Source organism: Phoca vitulina, unplaced genomic scaffold (assembly GCF_004348235.1).
Source record: "Phoca vitulina isolate PV1807 unplaced genomic scaffold, GSC_HSeal_1.0 scaffold4, whole genome shotgun sequence".
In the NCBI taxonomy this organism is placed as follows: domain Eukaryota; kingdom Metazoa; phylum Chordata; class Mammalia; order Carnivora; family Phocidae; genus Phoca; species Phoca vitulina.
In genome coordinates, this window is record NW_022589707.1 from 64,850,453 (window position 1) to 64,872,952 (window position 22,500).

Genomic DNA, 22,500 nt, shown 5'->3' on the forward strand with positions numbered 1-22,500 from the left:
AGTCCAGCTGCAGAATACAAAATCAATATACATAAGTCAGTTGTGTTTCTGTATGTTAACATTGAATTATGTGAAAAACAAATAAAGGAAAAATTCCATTTATAAAGCATCAAAAATAATGAAATGCCTAAGAATAAATTTAACCAAGGAGATAAAAGATCTGTACACTGAAAATTATTAAGACACTGATGAAAGAAATTGAAGACACAAATAAATGGAAAAGAATCCTGTGTTCATGGATTGGAAGAATTAATATGGTAAAATGTTCATACTACCCAACATCATCTATAGATCTAATACAATCCCTGTTGAGATTTCAATGGCAATTTCTGTATTTATAGAAGAACAAAACAATCCTAAAATGTGTATGGAACCATAAAAGACCCTGAACAGCCAAAGTAATCTTGAGAAAGAAGAACAAAGCTACAGGCATTACACTTCCTGATTTCAAACTATCTTACAAAGCTATAGCAACCAGAACAGTATGGTACTAGCATAAAAACAAACACATAGACTAATAGAACATAATGGAAAGCCCAGAATTAAACTCATGCATGTATGATCAACTGATGTTTGACAAGGGAGCCAAAATACTAAATGGAGGAAAGATAATCTCTTCGATAAATGGTACTGGGAAAACTGAATATTCATACGCAAAAGAATGAAACTGGAACCCTATTTTAAACCTGCACAAAAATTAACTCAAAAAAGATAAAGACTTAAATGTAAGACCTGAAAGCACAGACAAAAACAGAGGGAAAAAGCTTTTGACACTGGTCTTGGCAATGATTTTATGGATACAACACCCAAAGCACAAGCAATAAAAACAACAAATAAACAAGTGAGACCACAACAAACTAAAAGCTTCTGCACAGCAAAAGAAACCATCAACAAAATGAAAAGGCAACCTACGGAATGGGAGAAAATATTTGCAAACCACATATCTGATAAGAGGTTAATATCCAAGATATATAAAGAACTCCTATAACTTAATAGCAAAAAATCACATAATCTAACTGAGAAGTGGTCACAGGACCTGAACAGACATTCTCCCAAGGAAGATATGCAACTGGCCAACAAGTACATGAAAAGGTGCTCAACGTCACTAACTGTCAGGGAAAGGCAAATCAAAACCACAGTGAGATGTCACCTCACACCTGTCAGAATGGCCGGCATCGAAAAGACGAGCTAACAAATGCTGGCAAGAATGTGGAGAAAGGGGGGTGTTTATACACTGTTGGCGGGAATGTAAACTGGTGCAGCCACCACAGAAGACAGTAGGAAGGTTCTTCAAAACATTAAAAATACAACTACCATATGATCCAGCAATTCCATATCAGGGTATTTAATTTCTGAAGGAAATTAAACCACTAACTTGAAGAGATTTCTGCACCCTTATGTTCACCGCAACATTACTTACAAGATGTGGGAGCAACCCAAGTGTCTACTGATGGATGAAAAAAATGTAGTGTATACATGCAAAGGATAGTATTCAGCCGTAAAAAATAAGGAAATCCTGATATTTGCAACAACATGGAGGGAACTTGAGGGCATTATGCTAAGTGAAATAAGTCCAAGAAAGATAAATACTGTATGATCTCACTTAAATATACAATCTAAAAAACCCTGAACTCATAAAAGCAGAGAATAGATTGGTGGTTGCCAGAGGCAGGGGGTGGGGAGACAGAGAAATGGATGAAAAGCAATCCAAGGATATAAATTTCCAGTTATAAAATGGATAAATTCTGGAGATGTAATGTAAAGCATAGAGATTTTAGTTAACAATATTGCACTGTGTATCTGAAAGTTGCTAATAAGAGAGTAGATCTTAAAAGTTCTCACCACAGACACACAAAAATTATAACTATGTGATGTGATGGATCTGTTAACTAAACTTACTGTGGTATAAATAGAGACATATATTAAATCACTATGCTGTACCCCTTAAACTTATACAATGCTATATGTCAATTCTATCCCAATAAAGGTGGGCAAAAAAGAGTGTTCCAGCAAAGTAAAACAAGGAGATATAATGTAGACTGACCAGTATGAGAGAGACACTTTAGATTAAGTGATGAGGGAAGGTGAGTTTCCAACAAAACAGTCAATCAATAAAATAAAGTTCCCATTGGAAATCTGGTTGGAGTTTCATTAAAATATCTACCTATCTGAAAAGAATGACAGAAAATCTTTGTACATAACAATATGGTGTGTCTTCCATTCAGAAAGGATTTGTGTGTGTGTCCTCCAATAAAATTAAATGGCATCTTTTTCATATTGATCTTGATTCTTTTTAAAAATTTAATACTTAAAGGCTTAATTTTGCTTAATATTGGTTGGTGTCTTTTTTCAATGTTGTCTGCTTTTAATGACAAGCTTTTAAAGGAGAGAATCTAAATGACTGATGCTGCTTTTGTTACGGTATATTTCCTGTGGAAGGATACCATTAGATAATAACAAAAAGAAATTTAAGAACCTGTTCAACTTCCTATTTCTAAACACAGTTTATCCAAACAGAATGACTGGAAATACTGTGCAATGATTCATTGGTTCAACTACTATTTATTGAGCAACTACTGTGTGCCAAGTGTCCTTCTCAGGGGCTGAGGCTATAGAAGGGAATCACACAAAATCCCTTCATGCAGGGAGAGAGCTCACATTCTCGTGGGGATGTGCAAGGCTGGAGTGAGGCTGAAGGACAGGGTGGCTGGAGTGGACAGACAGCCCAGGAGAGAGAAGTGGAGGCTGAGACAGAGAAGGGGCACAAGGGCAGAAGACCAGCTCACATGGAGCCCCTGTAGCCTGTAACACACCATCCAGACATTTTTTAAGGACCACTCTGCCCTCTGTTTCGAGAATACACTCTCGGAAGCAAGGACGGAAGCAGGGAGACGAAGTTTTTTACAACTGTACGGGAGGGAGATGATATACTTTGGGCTCTAGAAACAGTGTCTGTAGTGAAAAGGGGTCAGTCAGTCTGCAGCTTGCTAAAAGGCAGAGCAATAGATTTATTGATGGATTGGATATAGGGTATGACAGAAAGGTAGGCATTAAGATGACGAACAGAGGATTTACTGATCTCTAATTTCCAAGTTCCAAAGACTGAGAATTTCATATTCAACTCAACTGTTACCCCCAAGAATACATGAATCTTTCCAGGATGATTCAGAAAGTACTGAAGATTTTCATGGAGTTTCAGAGTCATCATTCAAGCTGGGATAATTGTTAAAATATTTAAGAACCTGCCGGGCATGGGCTCTGACCAATCAGTGCAGAAACTAGTCATTATGCTCTAATGACGTGGTCTGCCAAAGATCAGGCCCGGTTCCAAACAGCCACTGTTCTAAAGCTACAGGTCAAAGTGCTCACCAACAATTAGGAATTAAAAGTCTCAAAAGAACATCTGATGTCTGAGTTTAGTCTCTACTAGACTGCATTATAAAGTCACAATGTAATTCAGGCATAGAGCACAAATATAAAGGCATATTTTAGGTTTGAGGATTAGCTGACAAGGGGGGGAGAAATGGGAAGAACAGTTCTTTTTATAAAGGTCTTTAAAAAAATTATTATTATCTTAAGTCTGGTATTAAAAAAGCAAGAGACATTTTAAAAATTAATTACATCAAATGTTCTTGTAAAACAAATTTGATCTCTTTAACTTTGTACTCCCCACAAAGCAATTTTAATAATTTGTTATGATTTCAGGAGGAACAAGAATTCCATTACAGATAAAATTAATACAATCTTGCATTTACAAGTAAATTATTATTCTTGGCAATTAATGACTGCACATAAATATTAGTTCTAAGAATTGCCTCTATTTAGAGTTTGACAGGATATGCTAATAGAATTTTTTTTTCTAGAAACACAGTATGTCAGATTTAGCTGTGCATAAAAGAGCCCAAATTGAAACGCACCATATGTAAGTAGAAAAAATAAGGAAGAATGAAGAATGAGGTCTTCCTATGTTTACCTTCCATCCCTATTCACGTAAACTCTGAATTCTTTTAGCAAATGTTACCTGGGCACCTGCCGGGATGCCAGGAGCTGCACTGGACACGTAGAAACAGGTAAAAGTCCCGATTATAGTTCAGTGGCACAGAAATGTAAATACAGAATTACAAATACAGAGTGAAGGTGCAGTGTGGATACGGACACCGTTCCTCAGGAGCCCAGAGGCAGAGCCACTAAGTGCATCTCTTTCTTTTCCAAATGAAGACAGGATAAACTCAAATACCTGCCACTAGCCCCAGTAAAACACAGGTGCTGCTCTCTTGTATCCAGCATCTTCCAGATCTTAACTGCCAAAGTACACAATTTCAAATGGAGGAGGCTCTACCATTTTTTTTTTTCTTGGCCAGGAACATGCATTACATTTATGACTCCATGAAAAAATTATATTTTAAAAAACGATTTCCATTACGAATAAAAGTGATGTTCCATTAGAACAAACACAATATAATTAGGCACATCGGTTTGAAAAACAAAAAGGTGCTGGAATCCAGGGCTCAGAACCACTAACAGGTATCTTTAATAAAATATTCAAGGGCCTATGAATAATTTTATCAGATTATTCAAGTTATTTGCATATGAGTGTTTTAGACTTTCTGCTTTAGTTAAGTTTACTCTGTCAGTGACTACTTTAATGTCAGCTCTTTCCAATTATGTTTAAACTGGAAGTTTAGAATGTTGTGATGTAAGGCCCTGGCTAAACTCCGAGCATAACTGAGGAGTGCAATTAATTTAAACCTGCAGGCTGGTTTTCACCTTCTCTTATTGCAGGGACATAGCAGAGGATGATCACACGCAGAGGGAGGCCAGGGAGGACGGCTCTCACGGAAGAAATCACTTGCTATGCCACGTGCTGGGGGGGGGGGGGGGCGGCGCGGAGCGGAGACAGAGAACTGGAAAGGTTTTCCCTCAGACTGCCATGCTTCTGTGCTGCGGGTTGGGTCGTTGAAATTCCACGGGAAAACAAGTGGAGAACAATGGTATGCATTCCAGGTTCCCAGCTTAAAAGAGCTCAACTGCAATGGCTTGAGGCGTTAGGAAAGCAGACTTTAACCCACATCAAGAGAAAACCTAAACTGGAACGTCCTCATTTGCTTATAGGTAGGAACTCTGTACACCAGGAAAATAATTTCAATTTTTATCCCCCCCATTTCCTTCTCGCCAATTTTTTTTGGCTTGTATCTTCCGGGACACTGCTGTGTTTCTAAATTCAATAACAGGAAAACATATGAGTAAACAGTTACATCAATCAACCAATTAAAAACCCCAAGTATGTTCAAAGGACTTGAGAGGTGAAATCAGGATTTGTAAGCTAACGCTTTTCCTTCTTTTTTTGGGAGGGGTGGCAATAGAGGTGAGATCTTACAAAGTCTAAGACTTTAGTATATCTTTTGTAAACAGGTTTAATATCATCCAATGTAAATAATATCATGGAACAAGTATTTCATAAGTCAATATAAAAATGAGCATGTTCAAGATGCCACAGGAAATGTTAGATGTGCTTGATAATTAACTCCTCTCAACAATATATTCAAGTATTCACAATTTAAAAATTTTAGGATTATTTTATATTTTAACAAATACATTTACTCTTTCTTACTGAGCTTGGAAGAAAGTAGTAATAATTTCAGCAAAGAGCCGTGGCCATCCTATCACCTGGCAGAGGTGGTGAACCTGAGGCCTTTCTCAGGATTGTTTCAGGGAAGCCAAAAGGCGCTGGTCCTTTAGAAGGTGAACAACGAACACACTTACAAATTATGCTGGTGAGATTTCAAACAATCACTTTTATTACTTGTTCATGTAACGTAAAATATCCTTAAATCCTTTAGGATAGGAGGCATGAGTATTCATTCATTCTCGTTTATTCTACAAGTATTTATCAGGTGCCTACTGTTTGCCAGGCCCTGTTCCAGGCACTGTGGATCTACAGCAGTGCACAAAACATACATGGTCATAAGCAGCCTACAATAAATCATGGGACCAATACTAACGGGTCTTCAATAGAAGAAAACTATATTGACAAGTATGCGCAAGAATTTTCATGCAAACTTCACTTTCTCCTATTAGGAAAGCCAAGCCAGCGGTAAACATTTCAGGTGATAGTCTGATCGAGACAGAAAAGCTGGATTTAAACCATCTATAATTTTTAAAACTGAAGTAAAGCAGAATTCCTGTACAGAAGAGGAGAGTTTACCCCAGATGGAGAGGGTCAAACTTGTTCCAAAATATGGGGATGTCAGATATCTCAACTCCAAAAAAAGCAGAGCGACCTAAACAGGCATTTTAGAAATAATACGTATGTTCGCACAACTGCAATTCACAGCTTTAAGATACTTGATAGCCCCAAAATACATAATGACTGTGATTTGGCACAGCTCGAATGTTACCAGTGAGAGGCTCTGACATGACACGTTAATGCTGAACAGAACTGCACTGCCCTGACGCTGTCACCCAGATGGCTACCTCAAATGCTCAGCGGCCACCTTCAGACATGCAAGCAGGAGACTGAAGCACCCTGACCTACCCTGGATGCAGCAAATCATCTTTTAATTCCCAGCAGTGGGCGTTTTAAAATGAGTAATCTCGGAGCAACTTCTAGAAACAAACGTTCTACTATTTCATTAAATATTTTTACTTCTGATGGCTTGGCTTTTCGGACATGCATACAACTGTGGCTTTGTGAGTGCACAGTCCCTAACGAGGTCTTCAAACTATCCAACCTAAAAGTCATGGAACGCTCCTCTTTCCCATGAGATGTTTTTCTCTAGGAAAGTTTAATCACAGGTATTCTTGCAAGTCTAAAGTGTACTGTTCACAAACCGTAACATATCTTTACAGTACCCAGAAAAGAAAGGAGAAGAAAGATTTTTGTGTCTCACTTTCCATGTGTCCCCACCCATCCCTCCATCTAGACGCCCCCTAAGGGAGAAAGAGATCAGGAAGGGGGCGCTCAGTCCCTTCAGGGGCACTGTGAGCAATCAGGGAGTCTAACCACTTCATTTTCAGGAGTAAACTGAGGTTCGAAAGGTTGAGTCATCTGAGGCCATGATGCAGGCTAGTGGGACAGGCTGAACAAGAACTCTGCTCCCAGTCTACTGTTCCTTACCAAAGAGCTGGGATACCCAAGCCTCCTAATTGATATTTAGCAAACATTTTCCGTATATTAGTTTGCAAATATGCACTCACTTTAGTCCTCATGACAACACTATGGGGGACGGGCTACAGTCATCTCCATCTTACACACAGAGAAACTAAGATCGTGAGACACTGGGCACCTTGTCCGTGTCACACGGCTCACATGTGGTAGAGCTGGGATTTGAACCCAGCCCGTCTGGAGGTGGAGTCCATGCTCTTCGCCACTACACCAGGAGACCCCTCTGTGGCCCCGCTGGAAGAGACCTGAAGTTTGACCTCAACAATGCACAAAGCCAGCAGCAACACAACAGATCACAAAGCTCCTTTAACCAGCAATATAAAACATGCACGCTCCCAACGAGATGACATTCTGGAAAAGGCAAAACTACAGAGACAGTAAAAAGATCGGTGGATGCCAGGGTTAGGGAGGAGGAAGGGAGGAGTGGGCAGAGCACACAGGATTTCTCAGGGCTGTGAAATTATTCTGTATGATACTGTAATAGTGAATACATGTCATTATACATTTGTCCACATCCAAGAAGGTACCATGTTTACCAGGAGTAAACTCTAATGTAAACTATGAACTCTGGGTTATAATGATGTGTCAATGTAGGTTTAGCAATTATGCAAGATGTCCCACTCTTGTGGGGCATGTTGATACCAGGGAGGCTAGGACTGTGTGCACACACAGGGTGTGTATGTGCAATCTCTATACCTTCTGCTCAGTTTTGCTTTTAGAGCTAAAAGTGCTCTAAAAAATAGTCTTAAAAAAACATGCACACAAGCCACACTCTCCCCACTCCCAATGCACTTTCCACAGGCTGTCAGTGCCTTAACCTTTTGTCTAGGAGAACAATCTGTCTTGTGTTCATAGGAAATGCCAGACCATGTCTTCCCAGTTCTAGTAACCTTGGACATAATTTAAAAAAAAAAAAAATCTTTGGGTGCCTCAGTTGTCCTATATCACAGATGGGAATAATAGCAGTACCTACCTCATAGAGTTACCGTGAGTGTTCAATAAGGAAAGGCACCTCAAGAGCTGATAAGAGTGTCTGATGCACAGTAAACGTTCAATACCTGCTAGCTATTACTACTACTACTATCACAACTATCACTGATATGCTGGAAAAACGGACCATCCTGTATGGTAAAGTTACACATCTATGAGGCAGACATATTGTACACTGAAAGCAGTATCACTCTAGGGAGAGTAAATACTCAAGCTAAACTAAAGTGCCTCTTTTGCCCCTTTTAAAGAAATGACAGGGCGCCTGGGTGGCTCAGTTGGTTAAGCGACTGCCTTCGGCTCAGGTCATGATCCTGGAGTCCCTGGATCGAGTCCTGCATCGGGCTCCCTGCTCGGCAGGGAGTCTGCTTCGCCCTCTGACCCTATCCCCTCTCATGTGTTCTTTCTCTCTCATTCTCTCTCTCAAATAAATAAATAAAATCTTTAAAAAAAATAAAAAAAAAAATAAAAAAAAAAGAAATGACAAAAAAATCACAGACACTTCCATACTCTTCTAACTCCTCATATGTAAGTCGGTGATTTTAATGCACTCGTGGAGAGCAAGGATTAGCCTTGAGAGAATAGCAATTGTCCTTTTGAATAATCAAGAGATTATTAGTTGGATTTACAAAGCTGGCTGTGGGGGTGAAAGCATCCGTGTAGCTACACAGTTATGTCCCTTCTTAATGATCTCCACTGCCAACATTGTCTGTTAGCTCCAAGGATGTCCTGACAGTGTGGTATCGAGGACAAGCGTAAGTGCAGGAACTTTCATCAGATCTTAAAACTGAGCCAATTGTTAGTAGTCAGTTTATCATGTCTTACTTGAATATTTGGGAGTAAAATATTCCTTGCATCAAAAATAAACCAAGATTTTTCCTTTGACCTCATACTAGCAAAAGAGTTATTATTTCATAGTCATGTGTATTTGTCTTGCATGATCCCTATGATAATGGCCCAAAGAAGTGTTTTAAATCAACATGATTTTAAACAAATCAAGGCTGTGAGATTCACTTATTTTAGCCAGGAGTAGCTGATAAGCCTAGAAGTCATAAACTCTAACATGGGAGATTTAGATTATTATTCAGCAAATATTTCTTCTCACCCCTCTCCCCACCCTCCCTTCTCTGCCCCATGGATATGATATTTGGCGTCAACGATGGATGTCAGTGGTGCTGACACAGTGCGGGTTTGAAATGCGTCTGTGGCCTTGTGCTCTTCCTGTCTCTTGTCACAGGAAGAGCATTATTTCGTAGCTGCCGTTCCAAGGAGGATGCGAGATGTGTGGTAAGACCAGAACCCTTTCCACAGGCTGTCAGTGCCTTAACCTTTTGTCTAGGAGAACAATCTGTCTTGTGTTCATAGGAAATGCCAGACCATGTCTTCCTAGTTCTAGTAACCTTGGACATAATTAAAAAAAAAAAACAACCTTTGGGTGCCTCAGTTGTCCTATATCACCTTGAAGGTGAACCCTGCAGAACCCAGACAAGATCAGCTGAAACCCAGCTCACCACACAGGCTCGAGCAATTAACAGATACTTGTCTGGGTTTGGCCTGACTTTGGGGTGGTTTGTTTCAAGCCCTATCATGGAGGAACTGACTGCTCCATGTGGTTCTGGCCCAGTGCTACCTTGTAGGGAGTTCCTCACAGATCTTCAGCTACATCCATCTTCCTGCCTACCTGCCCTCTTAGGAGGACCTCCTGAGGTGATTTACATGAAAGCATCTGGCAAACAGTCAAAAACTATACAACGCAAACAGCATCACCAACCAACTAGCACTTCAATTTTCAGTCATTATTCTGTGTTTCTAAGAATTTTCAAATGCTGAAAATTGTACACAAATTCTCAGATTACAAGCACTATTCTCTGGGTGCCTATAAAGTCCCAGGGACAGAGAAGAGAAAATCCCACCTTCATCCTATCCTTGGTTCAATCACTTAGTCATGAATCTCTCACAGTGGTGTGGAATTACTGCTCAGGATGGTTAATCGTGCAAAGCTTAAGCCTGTGGGGGTCCCACTCCTTCCCTGGGGACACAGTTAACTACTCAAGGTACTGGGGTCAAGACCCAACTTGAACGCAGGAATCAACTTGTCTTGTTTTAGATCTAAACTTCCAATTCCCTGTCCCCCTTCCTAAGATCTTGATTTTTAAAGTTTTTGGAAATATGTTTGAAAGTTCAGGGTCAGGAGACATGGAGAACCTTTTGCAATGCATAGATTTCTAGTTATACATTTGCTGGCACTTACTGTGTGCAGGATATATATAAAACATCATGTTATAAGTGAAAGAAAGCAGTAACAAGTGTATGGCTGGTTTATGGTACTGTGAATGGTATATAACAACTCAAGCATGCCATTTTTAAAGAGTTGACGATTCTTTCAGTACCTTGAAAGTTATCCATGTCTTTATTTGATTCTGTTCTCACTCTTAGGCTGAATTTCTGATTCTTTTCTTAGACATGATTTTAACCAAATCACATGCACTGGACAGTATACAAGTACTTTAGTTCTTTTCTGGGGGGGTGGGGGCAGTAGGATTGTTGAAGAGACGGGGAAATCTTTATTTGGTGACTGGCATGCCATATCGACCTTGGTGAAATGAGGTGTAGATAATGCCCCAACTGAATTTTTACAAAATTCCAAGAGTGAAGAGTAATGAAACCAGCCTACTTAGGATTTTGCTCTGTTTTGATTAAGTTTGCAGTCAGAAGAACTTCATTTTTCCTTAAAATTGTAATCTTACTACATTTTCTCTGGCATTTTCTAGACACTCTGCTAGTCTCCGTCATTACTGATGCCCTCTAGTGAAAGTACATGGGAAATTCTTCAAGCAGATACAGAGAAAATCAGTACAGAGAGTCCCCACTTTGCAATGCAATGGGTTTCTGCAATTCATAAAGATATTCCCTCCCATAGGTCTGCCTACTGGGGAGGAACAGAATTATTATTTTACAGTGTTGAGCGATTATCAAACTTCTTGGCTGTTTTTTTTTTTTTTTAAAGATTTTATTAATTTATTTAGAGTGCACACAGTGGGGGAGGGGCAGAGGGAGAGAGAATCTCAAGCTCACTCTGTGCTGAGCGTGGAGCTGGACGAGGGGCTCGATCTCACGATCCAGCCAAAATTAAGAGTCGGATGCTTAACTAACTAAGCCACCCAGGCGCCCCTATTTTTATTTTATTTTATAGCACTGGCCACTTCTATGACTTATTTCATATCAGATCCTTGGTCAGCTCTATCCCCCAAGTCTATGGCATCTCTGCTAACTGGTGTGACAATAATTTCCCCCAAGTCCAGACTTGCCATTATAGACCCTTTTCAACGCAGAGCTGTAGACAGAAACTCCCAGTCAAGAATACTTCACACTTGAGGTGAAAGCCTCTTTCCATCTCTGCCATTGGTCATGACTTTTTGTAGCCAGCGGGTCCTTCTGAAAACATAAAACATCAATTTCCTTCCTTGATCAAAAACCTTCCCTGCTCAATGATTCTTCTCGAATTTCAAATAAAATCCTAACTGCTCACCTTGGCCTTCCAGGACCCACCCCTCTGAATCACCTGCGGCTCTTTGTGGTCACAGTATTCCAGCCACACCGCCCTGTAATCTGTCTCCTGTCTCTCCTTGAGCACATAAGCTCCACATGGAAAGAGGTTTGTCTGCTTTACTCACGACTGTGTCTTCAGCACCTACAATGCTGCCTGGTACCTAGTGGAGCCCTCAGTGAGAATCCGAGCCATGAGAGTATGTGAAGCACGTTACTGCGGACTGAATGTGGCCTCTCCATGTTGGCATGCTCTCTCCCGCTCGCAGCTCCCAGCATGCCCGCCTCAATCAGAGAGTGCGAAAGTGAAGGCACTGTGCGCTTCCTCTTACATTTAACCTTTGCTAAAGCTTCCTCTGCTCTGTAAAGTTCACCTCATTCATAAATTTACTGATTAACTGGCTTTTTCACTATCTGACCAGAGTGGCATTTATTGATGGAAGGAGGAACCACAGAGTCGGAGAAGGTGGTGGTTGATGGTGGGTGGAGAGAGTCTAAATGTCTCAAGCCTTGGGTCAGGTAGACCCACAGTTTTTAGCAATAAAATCTGAGATAAGAGTGAGATATTTGCAAAATAATTTTTAAAGTCCATTTTTATAATCGTCACATAGTTACACCCTTGTATATCCAGATGTAACCCATGATCATTACAGTTGCTAACAATTAAAAAAAAAAAAGACATAAAAAACAATTCTTGAGATAAAGCATAAAGGGCGAGTGGGAAAGGAAATACCAGGCAGAGGACACTATAAATGGTCCAAAATATTATTTTGTAGTTACATGCCCTCAGCAGTTTTTTTTTTTTTTTTTTTTTTTTTTAAAAAATTTTTTTTTTTTTTTTTACAGAGACAGCGAGAGCAGGAACACAAGCAGGGGGAGTGGGAGAGGGAGAAGCAGGCTTCCCGCTGAGCAGGGAGCCCGATGTGGGACTCGAGCCCAGGACCCAGGGATCATGACCTGAGCCGAAGGCAGACGCTAAACGACTGAGCCACCCAGGCGCCCCTTTGCCCTCAGCAGTTTAAAAGCACTTTTATATCAATTATACAGCTAGCTCAAAATCTTCTTAAAAATAGGTAGAATATAAGTGATTACAAAGCAATAAAGAGAATGTAAAAAATAGATTATCTCACTTAAATTCCACAGGACTTTTTGAGCTGGGTGGAGACATAAGATTCTTCTGGAAGAGCAAGGAAGAGCTCTCTGCACATCCACAAGGGTTCCCTGACTGAAGGTGTGGTCTCTACAAGGCACCATCTTGGCATGAAGATGTCCTCCTTTCAGCCTTCCTGCACTGAATATCCCACACAATTTCTGCTGCTTCCACAGTTTTTCTACCACCTTCTTAAAGACCAGGGGAAAAGCCAAGAGTGTGAATCAAGGCTAAGGGTCCAACCTTCCTTAGGGCTGCAAATCATGAAACTGGGTAATTCCCATAATATGTACTAAGGACCACACATTTGAAGGTAAACATCTACAGGCGGCATTTTGGAGCTCACAATTTATTGGAAGCACGGGGTAAAAGGGGTGGAGGGGGTACTAGTGTCTGCAAGAAGGTATAGATCTTTTCCAAGATGCTGCAAGGCAGAGCTGAGGAGAGCCTGACAATTCTCCCTCATGCCCCTATGTTTGCAGTTAGGGAAACCCATCTGAAGGCAGGCACAGGCATGGGTGAGAATACCAGGCTAGGGACTGTGAGACCTGGGATTGAGTTTTGGCTCTGCTACATCCTTGAAAGAGAGCCTTGGGCAAGCCACACAATCTCTCTGAGCTTCAGTTTCTTGTCTGTAAAATGGGACAACAGTTTTAGAGCGACAAAGTTATAATAACTCAGGGTTACTCTAAATACCAATTGAGGTAATATGTTAAAGTGCTTTGTAAATAATAAAATATAACATAAAATGTAAGGTGTTATCACCATAGCATCCTACTTCTGAAATAATTTACACCTTCCTTCTGGAATTAAGTCTGGATCTAGGTTCTGGGCCTCAGGCAGGCCTGTGGAATAGGCAGGACTTGAGGAGAAGTTCTTCACCTCATTACAAAACCTTAGTACAAGTAAGTCCATATTTATCTATCTATATTTTATTTTATATTTTTAAACTTAAATTTCTTTTTTATTATTCTGGTGTTCTGCACATACTCTTTTTTCCTTTCTTTAAAAAAATTATTAAAGTATAATTAGGGGTGCCTGGGTGGCTCAGTCGTTAAGTGTCTGCCTTCGGCTCAGGTCATGATCCCAGGGTCCTGGGCTCGGCTCGGGCTCCCTGCTCAGCTGGGAGTCTGTTTCTCCCTCTCCCACTCCCCCTGCTTGTGTTCCCTCTCTCGGTGTGTCTCTCTCTGTCAAATAAATAAAATCTTTAAAAAAAAAAAAATTATTTAAATATAGTCGATGCACAATGTTATCTTAGTTTCAGGTGGACAACAAAATTCAACATCTCTATACATTAATGGTATGCTCACAAGCGTGGCGACCATCTGTCCCCAAACAATTCTACTACAATACAATTGACTACAGTCCCTATTGTACCTTTGATCCCCCTGACTTACTCATTCCATAACTAGAAGCCTGTATCTCCCTCCCCCCTTCTCCCATTTTGCCCACCTCCCCGCACCATCCCTCTGGCAGCCATCAGTCTGCTCTCTGTATTCACGGGTCTGCTTCTGCTTTTTATTTATTCATTTATTTTTTCAAGTGTTTACTTAAACTCCAGTTAGTTAACATACAGTGTAATATTAGTTTCGGGTGTAGAATTTAGTGATCCATCACTTCCATACAACACCCATCACCCATTTAACCCGTCCCCTGCCTACTGCCTGTCTGGTCAGGCTCCACATTTAGGTGAAATCATATGGTATTTGTCTTTCTCTGTTTGGAACTAAGTCCATATTTAAATGTTGTCTTCAAGGTCAATGTGTCTGTGGGCTTAGATTTGGGCATAAAATGTTTAAAATACTACCATTCTACAATTTGCCTCCAATGGAAAACTTTTATTTCACTTCGTTCATTGAAAAACATTCTATTTTCATCAAATCTTCCTTAATCAAACAGCCTCTTGTATTAGATAACTTTCTCTGAGGAATACTATAATCACTTTAGAAATGCTCTGTTCTCTTGCTTGATTTGGGAACACAGATTTATTTTAGTCTAAATTTTATTACTTTTAATTGCTTCTGGTCTAGCAACATTTTTTTCTTCCTGAAAGTGCCTTTCTTTTTTAAACTCCTGAATGATAATCTACCATTAAAGGAATGCTGTTGAATGCCCCCTTTTTGTTGGAAGAACTTAACAGGTGAATAAAAGTATCATACATGGAGTCTACATGTTATCTTGAGGACAAACTACATTTATTTGTTTATTTATTTATGAGAGGAAGAGAGTATAGAGTGGGGAGGGGCAGAGGCAGAGAGAGAATCTTAAGCAGGCTCCATACCCAGCATGAAGCCCGATGTGGGACATGATCTCACGACCCTAAGATCAAGACCCTGAGATCACCACCTGAGCGGAAATCAAGAGTCTGATGCTTAACCAACTGAGCCACCTAGGCACCCTGAGGCCAAACTACTTAATACAAAGTGGTATTTGTGGTTCTATGTAGTTCACTAGATACAGAGATCAGATCCTCTCTAGTTTTCTGTTATTTTCTTTATAGACTAACAGTCAATAAAATGCTCACTGGAAAAAGGTCAGTGAGAAATCGCGATACAGTAATCATGCTCAGGTCCAGTAGCATGATCTTCCATGATGTATGCTGGAAAAAAAGAGCACTGAATGGAAACCCACCTCTGACACTAACTTTGGAGAAACCCCTTAACATCTCTGCCCTCGGGTTCCTAACCTGACAAAGGAGAGAGCAGGACCGGGTGCCCCCTGAAGCTTCTTCCTGCTTTAATGTTCAATTTGCTTAGTTACAGCACAACCAAAACAGTGTTTCCGCTCCCAGCCCCAAGGGTTTTCCTCGATGGGAGGAAATTTCAGTCTTCTCGGCATCCTCAGTCACCTGCCCCGATTCTACCAGCCTGGAGAGCCTCCAATGTCTACCTATGTTCTATCCTGATTTAGGAATGACCACAATTCTGCAAAGCCCAAACAACATATCAAATGTGTATGCAAGATGTGTTTTTTAGAAAATATTAATGCTAAGTCTGTCTTATATAACAAAGAATTTCAAGTATCACTTCACCGGGGACACAGAAGCCGTGTTGCCTCTGTCGATGTAAAGTAGCTGTGGGCGAAGCAGGCAGGAGAAAGTGATGCTGGGATTCACATGCAGAAGACTCTTACTATCTCAGAGGGAAACTGAGGCACCGAGCATTACGCAGAAGTGTCCTGTTACTGAGTAACTATGAAACAAGTGAAAGGAAAATTGTCTTAATTTTACAGTGGACTTTTACTTTTTGTTAGGGAACAGGGCTTGTCCTGTGATGAATCTGATCAGAGGTGACAGAATTACTGAAGTGCTAAGAATAACCTCTCACCTCTGAGGCTGGCCCACAGCAAGCGTCCTGAGCATGTTGATAAAAGGAGATGCTCTGATATAAGAGAGGGGCAGGGGGGGAGAGGCAGGAGGAGGTGGAAGAAAGAGAAAGCGGGGTGGGGGGAGGCCATATACCACAAAACCCCAAGGGTGAAGGAAGAGAAACGGGAAAGCAATGAGGTTCAAAAAACCAGACCCACTTCCCATTACCTTAAAGAGAAATTCAAACAGAAGAAAATGATGCAAAAGCAGCACCTCCCACAGTTAGACTCCTTATTCTATGTAACACACACACATGTATGTGTATGTGTGTGTTACATATATTTATTTTACGCGGTGGCGGCCTGTCTCAGCTGCCTGGTTGTTATGGGAGTAAGCGAATTCCCACAGAAGGTTAAGGAATGAGGTTAAGGAATCTGGTGTCAGCATAAATGTAAGAGCAGAAGAGGATACAGACTAAATAGTAAAGACTACGACCCAGTTGTTATCTAGTTGTTCTTTTAATTTTTTGGCAATCGTTTTAAAAATGTTTCTCTAGCTTTGCTCTACTTTCCAAGGGAAAGCCAGGTTAAGTTCTCCGCTAACACAGAGAAGTTGAGAAGGTAAAGTCATTTTATTCATGCCTCATTTCATCGTCTCTCTCCTGGACTCCTGTCCCAGTCTCTGAGCGGGTCTCCCTGCCTGGGCCTGGGCCCCCCATTCTCAGCACAAGAGACAGAGTAATCTTAGTAAAATGCAACCCAGATCGTGTGCCACCTTGTTCAAAATCTTCCAGTACTTTCTGCCTGGTTCAGAGTAAAAGATGAAGGACTCCTGCTGGCACAGTGCCTGTCACCTCTGACCTGATTTTAAACCCTCCTCTTCCCACTGCAGGGCCTTTGTATTTGCGGTTCTCTCTGGAAATTCCGCAAATAACTTCACGGCTCTCTCTCTCTCTCTCTCTCTCTCATGTCCTTGAATCAAATGTCATCTTTTCAGTGAGATCTTCCTTGATTACATTTACAATTTAAAACTGTGAAGTGCCCCCTTCCCTGGCATTTCCTGATCCCATTTCTTGCTCTGTTTTCCTCCAGAGTACTCATCACCACCTAATATACTATAGATTTTATGTATTACAGGTCTCTCCTACCTATCAGGGATCTTGTGTGTTTTGTTCACAGCAACATCCCCACTTCCTATCCACACAAATGGTGCTCAATAAATATTGTTGAATTAATAAATACACTGGACTTATTCTATAGAAATTAACTATAAGGATAAGTTAATTTAAAAAAACAACTAAAAAGACCTTGTAGGTAATTAGATTACAATATGTTAAAACCAAGAGACTTAGCTTTTTAGCTTTATTCATTACCTAGATCATAGCTATAAGATAATCCATTTGAAAACAGTTTTCCGTTCAAAGGTACATATATGTAGATTTATACATAGATCTCTAATAACAACTGATCTTTTAAAAAATATAAACTGCGTTGTTCTCAAGCACCATAGCTTTTTCTTTCTTAGGGCAAAATTTATTCAGTTAAGCAACAAAAGTAAGATATGAGAGTGAGGATTATTTTCAAAATTGCTTTCCTCAACGTATAAAGAACTGTAGAAATTGGTAAGAAAATGACACATAACTCAACTGTAAACTGGCAAAAGATACTAACTGTTCCCAGAAAAGGAAATGAAAGTGATCTTGAAACACAAAAAGATGCTCAACCTCATCATAAAAAGGAGCATGAAATTAAAAATTGTGTTGAGATTCCTTTTGTCCCCTAACAGATTGGCAAAGTCTGAAAGTTTGGCTGTAGCCTGTGGAGTGGAGAAGCAACATTCTCATGTGTTTGCTGGTAACACAGCCAATGGGCACCATCCCTTTCGACAATCTACAGAGTGTTCAAAGTTATAATTGTATATATTTGTTGATTCTTTAATCCTACTTCTGGTAATTTATCCATCACATATACCTGCATACATGTGACATGTATATATGTGTACAGGGTTATGATATTTATAATAGCAAAACTCTGGAAACAACCCAAATGCCCATAAGTAGGGAATAGCTTAAATCCATACAATGGAAAACAATGCAGCTATAAGCCCCACTGGCCTCCTCTACAGAGTGATATGAGAAGACCCACAGGATGCATTAATGAGACAAGCAAGATCCAGAATTGTGTTTAATACTGGAAATATAAAGTATATATATTCATAATTTCCCACAATTACATAAAGGAAAGAAACATAAGAAACTAATAAAACGGGGGGTGGGGGAGCAGTGGTTCTGAGGAAGTGGGAAGATGGCAGACAGGGTTGGGGAGGTTTTGCACCATGCTCCTTTTTCATATTGTTTGATATCTTGAATTGCTTAAATTTATTAGCTATTAAAAAATTAAGCAAAGTACGTATGATCTAGCAATCATACTCCTTGGTATTTGCCCAAAGGAGTTGGAAGCTGATGTCCACACAAAAACCTGCCCACAAGTGTTTATAGCAACTTTATTCATAACTGCCAAAACTTAAAACAATCAAGATGTCCCTCAGGAGGTGAATGGATAAACTGTAATATACCGTAATAATGAAATATTTAGCATTAAGAAGAAAGCAGCTATCAAGCCATGAGGAAACATGAAGGCAACTTAAGTCCATATTACTAAGTGAAAGAAGTCAATCTGAAAAGGCAACACCCTGTAGGTTCCAACTTTATGACATTCTGGAAAAGGCAAAACCATGGAGACAATAAAAAAAAAAAGTGGTTGCCAGGGGTTGGGTGGGGAAGAGAAGAACGACAGGCAGAGAAGATGCTTTAGGGCAGTGAAACTACTCTGTAGGACACTATAATGGTGCATACATGCCATTACACATTTGTCCAAACCCACAGAACATACAACACCAAGAGCGAACCCTAACGTATACTATGAACTATGGATGATAATGCTGCCTCAATTTAGGTTCATGAACCTGTAACAGACGTATCACTGTAGTGGGAGATGTTGATAATGGGGAGGCTGTGCATGTGTTGGGGCAGGGGTATGGGAGAAATCTCTGTACCTTCTGCTCAATTTTGCTATGAGGCTAAAACTGCTCTAAAAAATGAACTCTATTAAACAAAACAAAACAAAGTACGTCCTTAAGGTTCAGATTCTCTTACTTTCCCTCAGACTTTCTAAGGCACCCTTTGGGGGTAGAATAAGGAGGTGCAGAGTGGGAGTGGGACAGGCAGACCCTAGCACTGCTGTTTTTCTCATTTGGGAATGAGTATCTTCTCCCCCTGGAGGATGAGGTTCGGGAGGTCCGAGGTGAGGACTCCCCTGATGATCTGATTAAGTGCTGCATGAAAGGACTCAGATTTGCTTCCTTTGCCTCAGTCTATTACCTTGTCTCCCCTTGGCACCTCTCAAGCTAACTCAAAAAACATTTATCATGTCTACTCTTACCTACAAGCCCCAAGCTTCGCCTGGAATATCTTTCTTGTTTGTCAGCACCCACGCCGTTCACCATCTAAACACATCATTCTTCTGGTCCCCTGTTACCTTCTATGTATTAAGTGTCTGTAATGGTACTTATACATAATAGTAAATAACTTACACATATATAGCCTAATTTATATATGTCTATCCCGGAAAAGTCACATAAATAATATCTGTTTTAGTTCAGAGCAACAAATATTTATTGAACACCAAAATATGAACTATGCACAGTCCCTGATCTCATGAAGTTCCCCATTTATTAGCTTGACTTGCACTACATCAGAGGACTTTGCAGAACACATTTAATAAATGCTTTTGTATATTGTTGATGGAGATTAATTCTGTTCACACCAGAATAAACATATGACTCCATCTTTTCTGGTGCAGAACCTTGGCAGGCCAAATGACTGTCTTAATTACTCCTCTCTGCATCTAACTTTATTTATTCAAAATCTTTTCGTAGTCTCCTCTATTTTATTTTCCCAGGACTGAAGATTTTAGATACTAACATGGGGAAGCTAACCTTTCACAGCCCACATTTGGAACATCTACAAAGAGCTGTGTTCCCAGACTCCATCAGGAAAAGCTGGAGCAATTAGAGGGCGCTTCTTGCTTGGTTAAAAAAAGAAGAAAAAAAATCCATCTTAATTTGTTAAGTTTCTATAGTCTTTCAGAACATAGAAGTTACTTAAAAATTTCAGTAAAAGTACAAAGAGTCCTTGGGGCAAGCCAAGAGGATAGAAGAATTCTCACTGTCAGAAGAAAAATACTGAGAATAAAAATAGTTTCCCAACTCAGTCATTCTTTGGGATTGGTAATTTATTCCTGATGGTGCCCCAAAAGAGGGGAAGAAGAACAAGAGAATAAACTTGGCTCCCATAACAGAAATTATTCATAGCTCTTTTCCCTCATAAAATAATGGGCTATTAGATCTTCCATAAAATCCCTTTCAGTAATTTTATGGTGGGTCTACACTTTATAATCCATGTTTTGTAACAGAGTAAAAAAAAAAAACAACAACAAGAGATTTATTTTACAATAATTAATTCCATTGATTTTTATTAAATTTCCAATTCCAAACCTTTCACCTCTCCTATAAAAATTAAATTACCCCATTTAAGATCCTTTTTCTAAGTGTAATTATTAAAACTGAAAGTTTCTTGATTGCCATCTACTGGCGAAGGAAAAAGTGACAACTTATTTTAAAAAGTCTGCATTTTCTCTCAGATTTTCCAGTTTAGAGGTTTAAATATTTTACATTAAAAAAGATGGCATGCTGTACGACAGACATGCAGGACATTTTATATGTTTAAACTCAAACTAATGGACTATATATATCACTAGTTTTTAAAAAAATCAAAATGTAAAGTTTTCATTTTTACAATGTAATACTTTTCCTAGTATTGTTTCAAAGAAGTCACAGATAGACCATAGTATCCTAATTTAAATTTTGTTTTATAGACATGGATGCCAGTCTAACCGATGATGATACGGTTACGTTATTAGCCAGTCAACTCAAATGAGATACATATGGTGAAAACCTCTCATAAGGAATGTCATTAACTCTATCTTTACAGACAAATACATTGTAAAAACAAAGGACAACTCCACTAATAGGTAGAATATACAAGAGCAAGTAACCAGAATTTTTCAAGGTATAATATAGAAGCCTGAGGGGGAAAACGTATATATTCACTCTGCATATAGGAAGCACTTAGTCATTTGTAATTAATGAAACATACCTGGCTTAAAATGTGGTAAAGAATGAACTCCAGGCCACGTGTCCTCATTTGGCGTTCCAAGAACCTAGTGGAGAGCAGGAAATTGTGGAAACAGACTTATTATTTCCAAAGCACTCAAAATTCTCCAGTGTAGAAAACAGTACACTGCATATGATGAAACTCTGGATTTTTTTTTCCATGATCGTGTGCCAGGGATTTTATTTCAGCAAAAACAAACCCCAAACTAAAAGCTAAAGAGCCACCCAAGATGAATGTCTGAGTTTTAACACATGCAGCTGAATGCAGGCAGTGAAATCTGCTGCATTTTGTCAACTCCAAACTTAATAAGTAGGCTTAGGATGCCAGCGATAAGCTGTCATTTCCATGGAACTGAATCAAGCATGTGTGTGTCCCTCATGATTCTTGCATGAGCTTTTGTCCTTTACTCCAGCATCAGATGTCTCATCATTTAGCAGTTCTATGCATTCTGTCATTTCATCCCCCGCATCCTCTGTCTGAGCATCACGACGTTTCAAAGAAGCAGGACAAGCAGCTTGGGATGCTCATTCTCGATGACCCACACCACTCATTTCAGATAACATCTTTATGTGGCTTAGAATTTCCCCATCCCCCCCCCCATATTGTCCTCCCTCTACACTCTTTCCTTTCTTCATCCACATTTTCACCTTCTTTCCCCATTTCTTTTTTTACCACCACGATGTTTGATCTGGTTGAAGGAATTAAGGGGCAATTGCAGCTCATACAGAACTGGGTTCGCCCCATGCGAACACCCAGGTCCGCCACAGGTTGCTGTCACAGTCCGTGGTCATGGTAACTCACCAGTCGAGAACAGTGGAGCTGGAGGGTTAAGAGCCCAGACCCTGGAAACAGACTCCGTGGGTTCAAATCCTTGCTCCCCTACTTACTAGTCATGTGACCATGGGCAAGAAATAACCTCACTGAGGTTCCTCATTGAACTGAGCTTTCAATTCCCTCCTTTGTAAACTGGGGGTGATAATAGCACCCCCCTCCCTTGTGGTGAGAACACTACTTGGCAGGAGTAAGCACTATGTATTAGATACTATTCAAAGTGACCCTAGAAAACAGGCTCAGGTCAGGGTGGCACTGGCCACGTGGGAGAGTCTGGTGCC

General features: G+C 40.0%; 1 protein-coding gene across 4 annotated transcripts in view; it reads right to left on the reverse strand.

Annotated features, from left to right (window-relative positions):
* CDK14 (cyclin dependent kinase 14) overlaps nt 1–22,500 on the reverse strand; it is a 547,444-nt gene that overhangs the window by 121,607 nt on the left and 403,337 nt on the right. For all 4 annotated transcript variants that reach the window (XM_032402204.1, XM_032402206.1, XM_032402205.1 and 1 more), the window contains one exon: nt 21,371–21,434. In XM_032402204.1, coding sequence (XP_032258095.1) covers nt 21,371–21,434 — 64 coding nt within the window. The remainder of the gene's footprint in view (nt 1–21,370; nt 21,435–22,500) is intronic.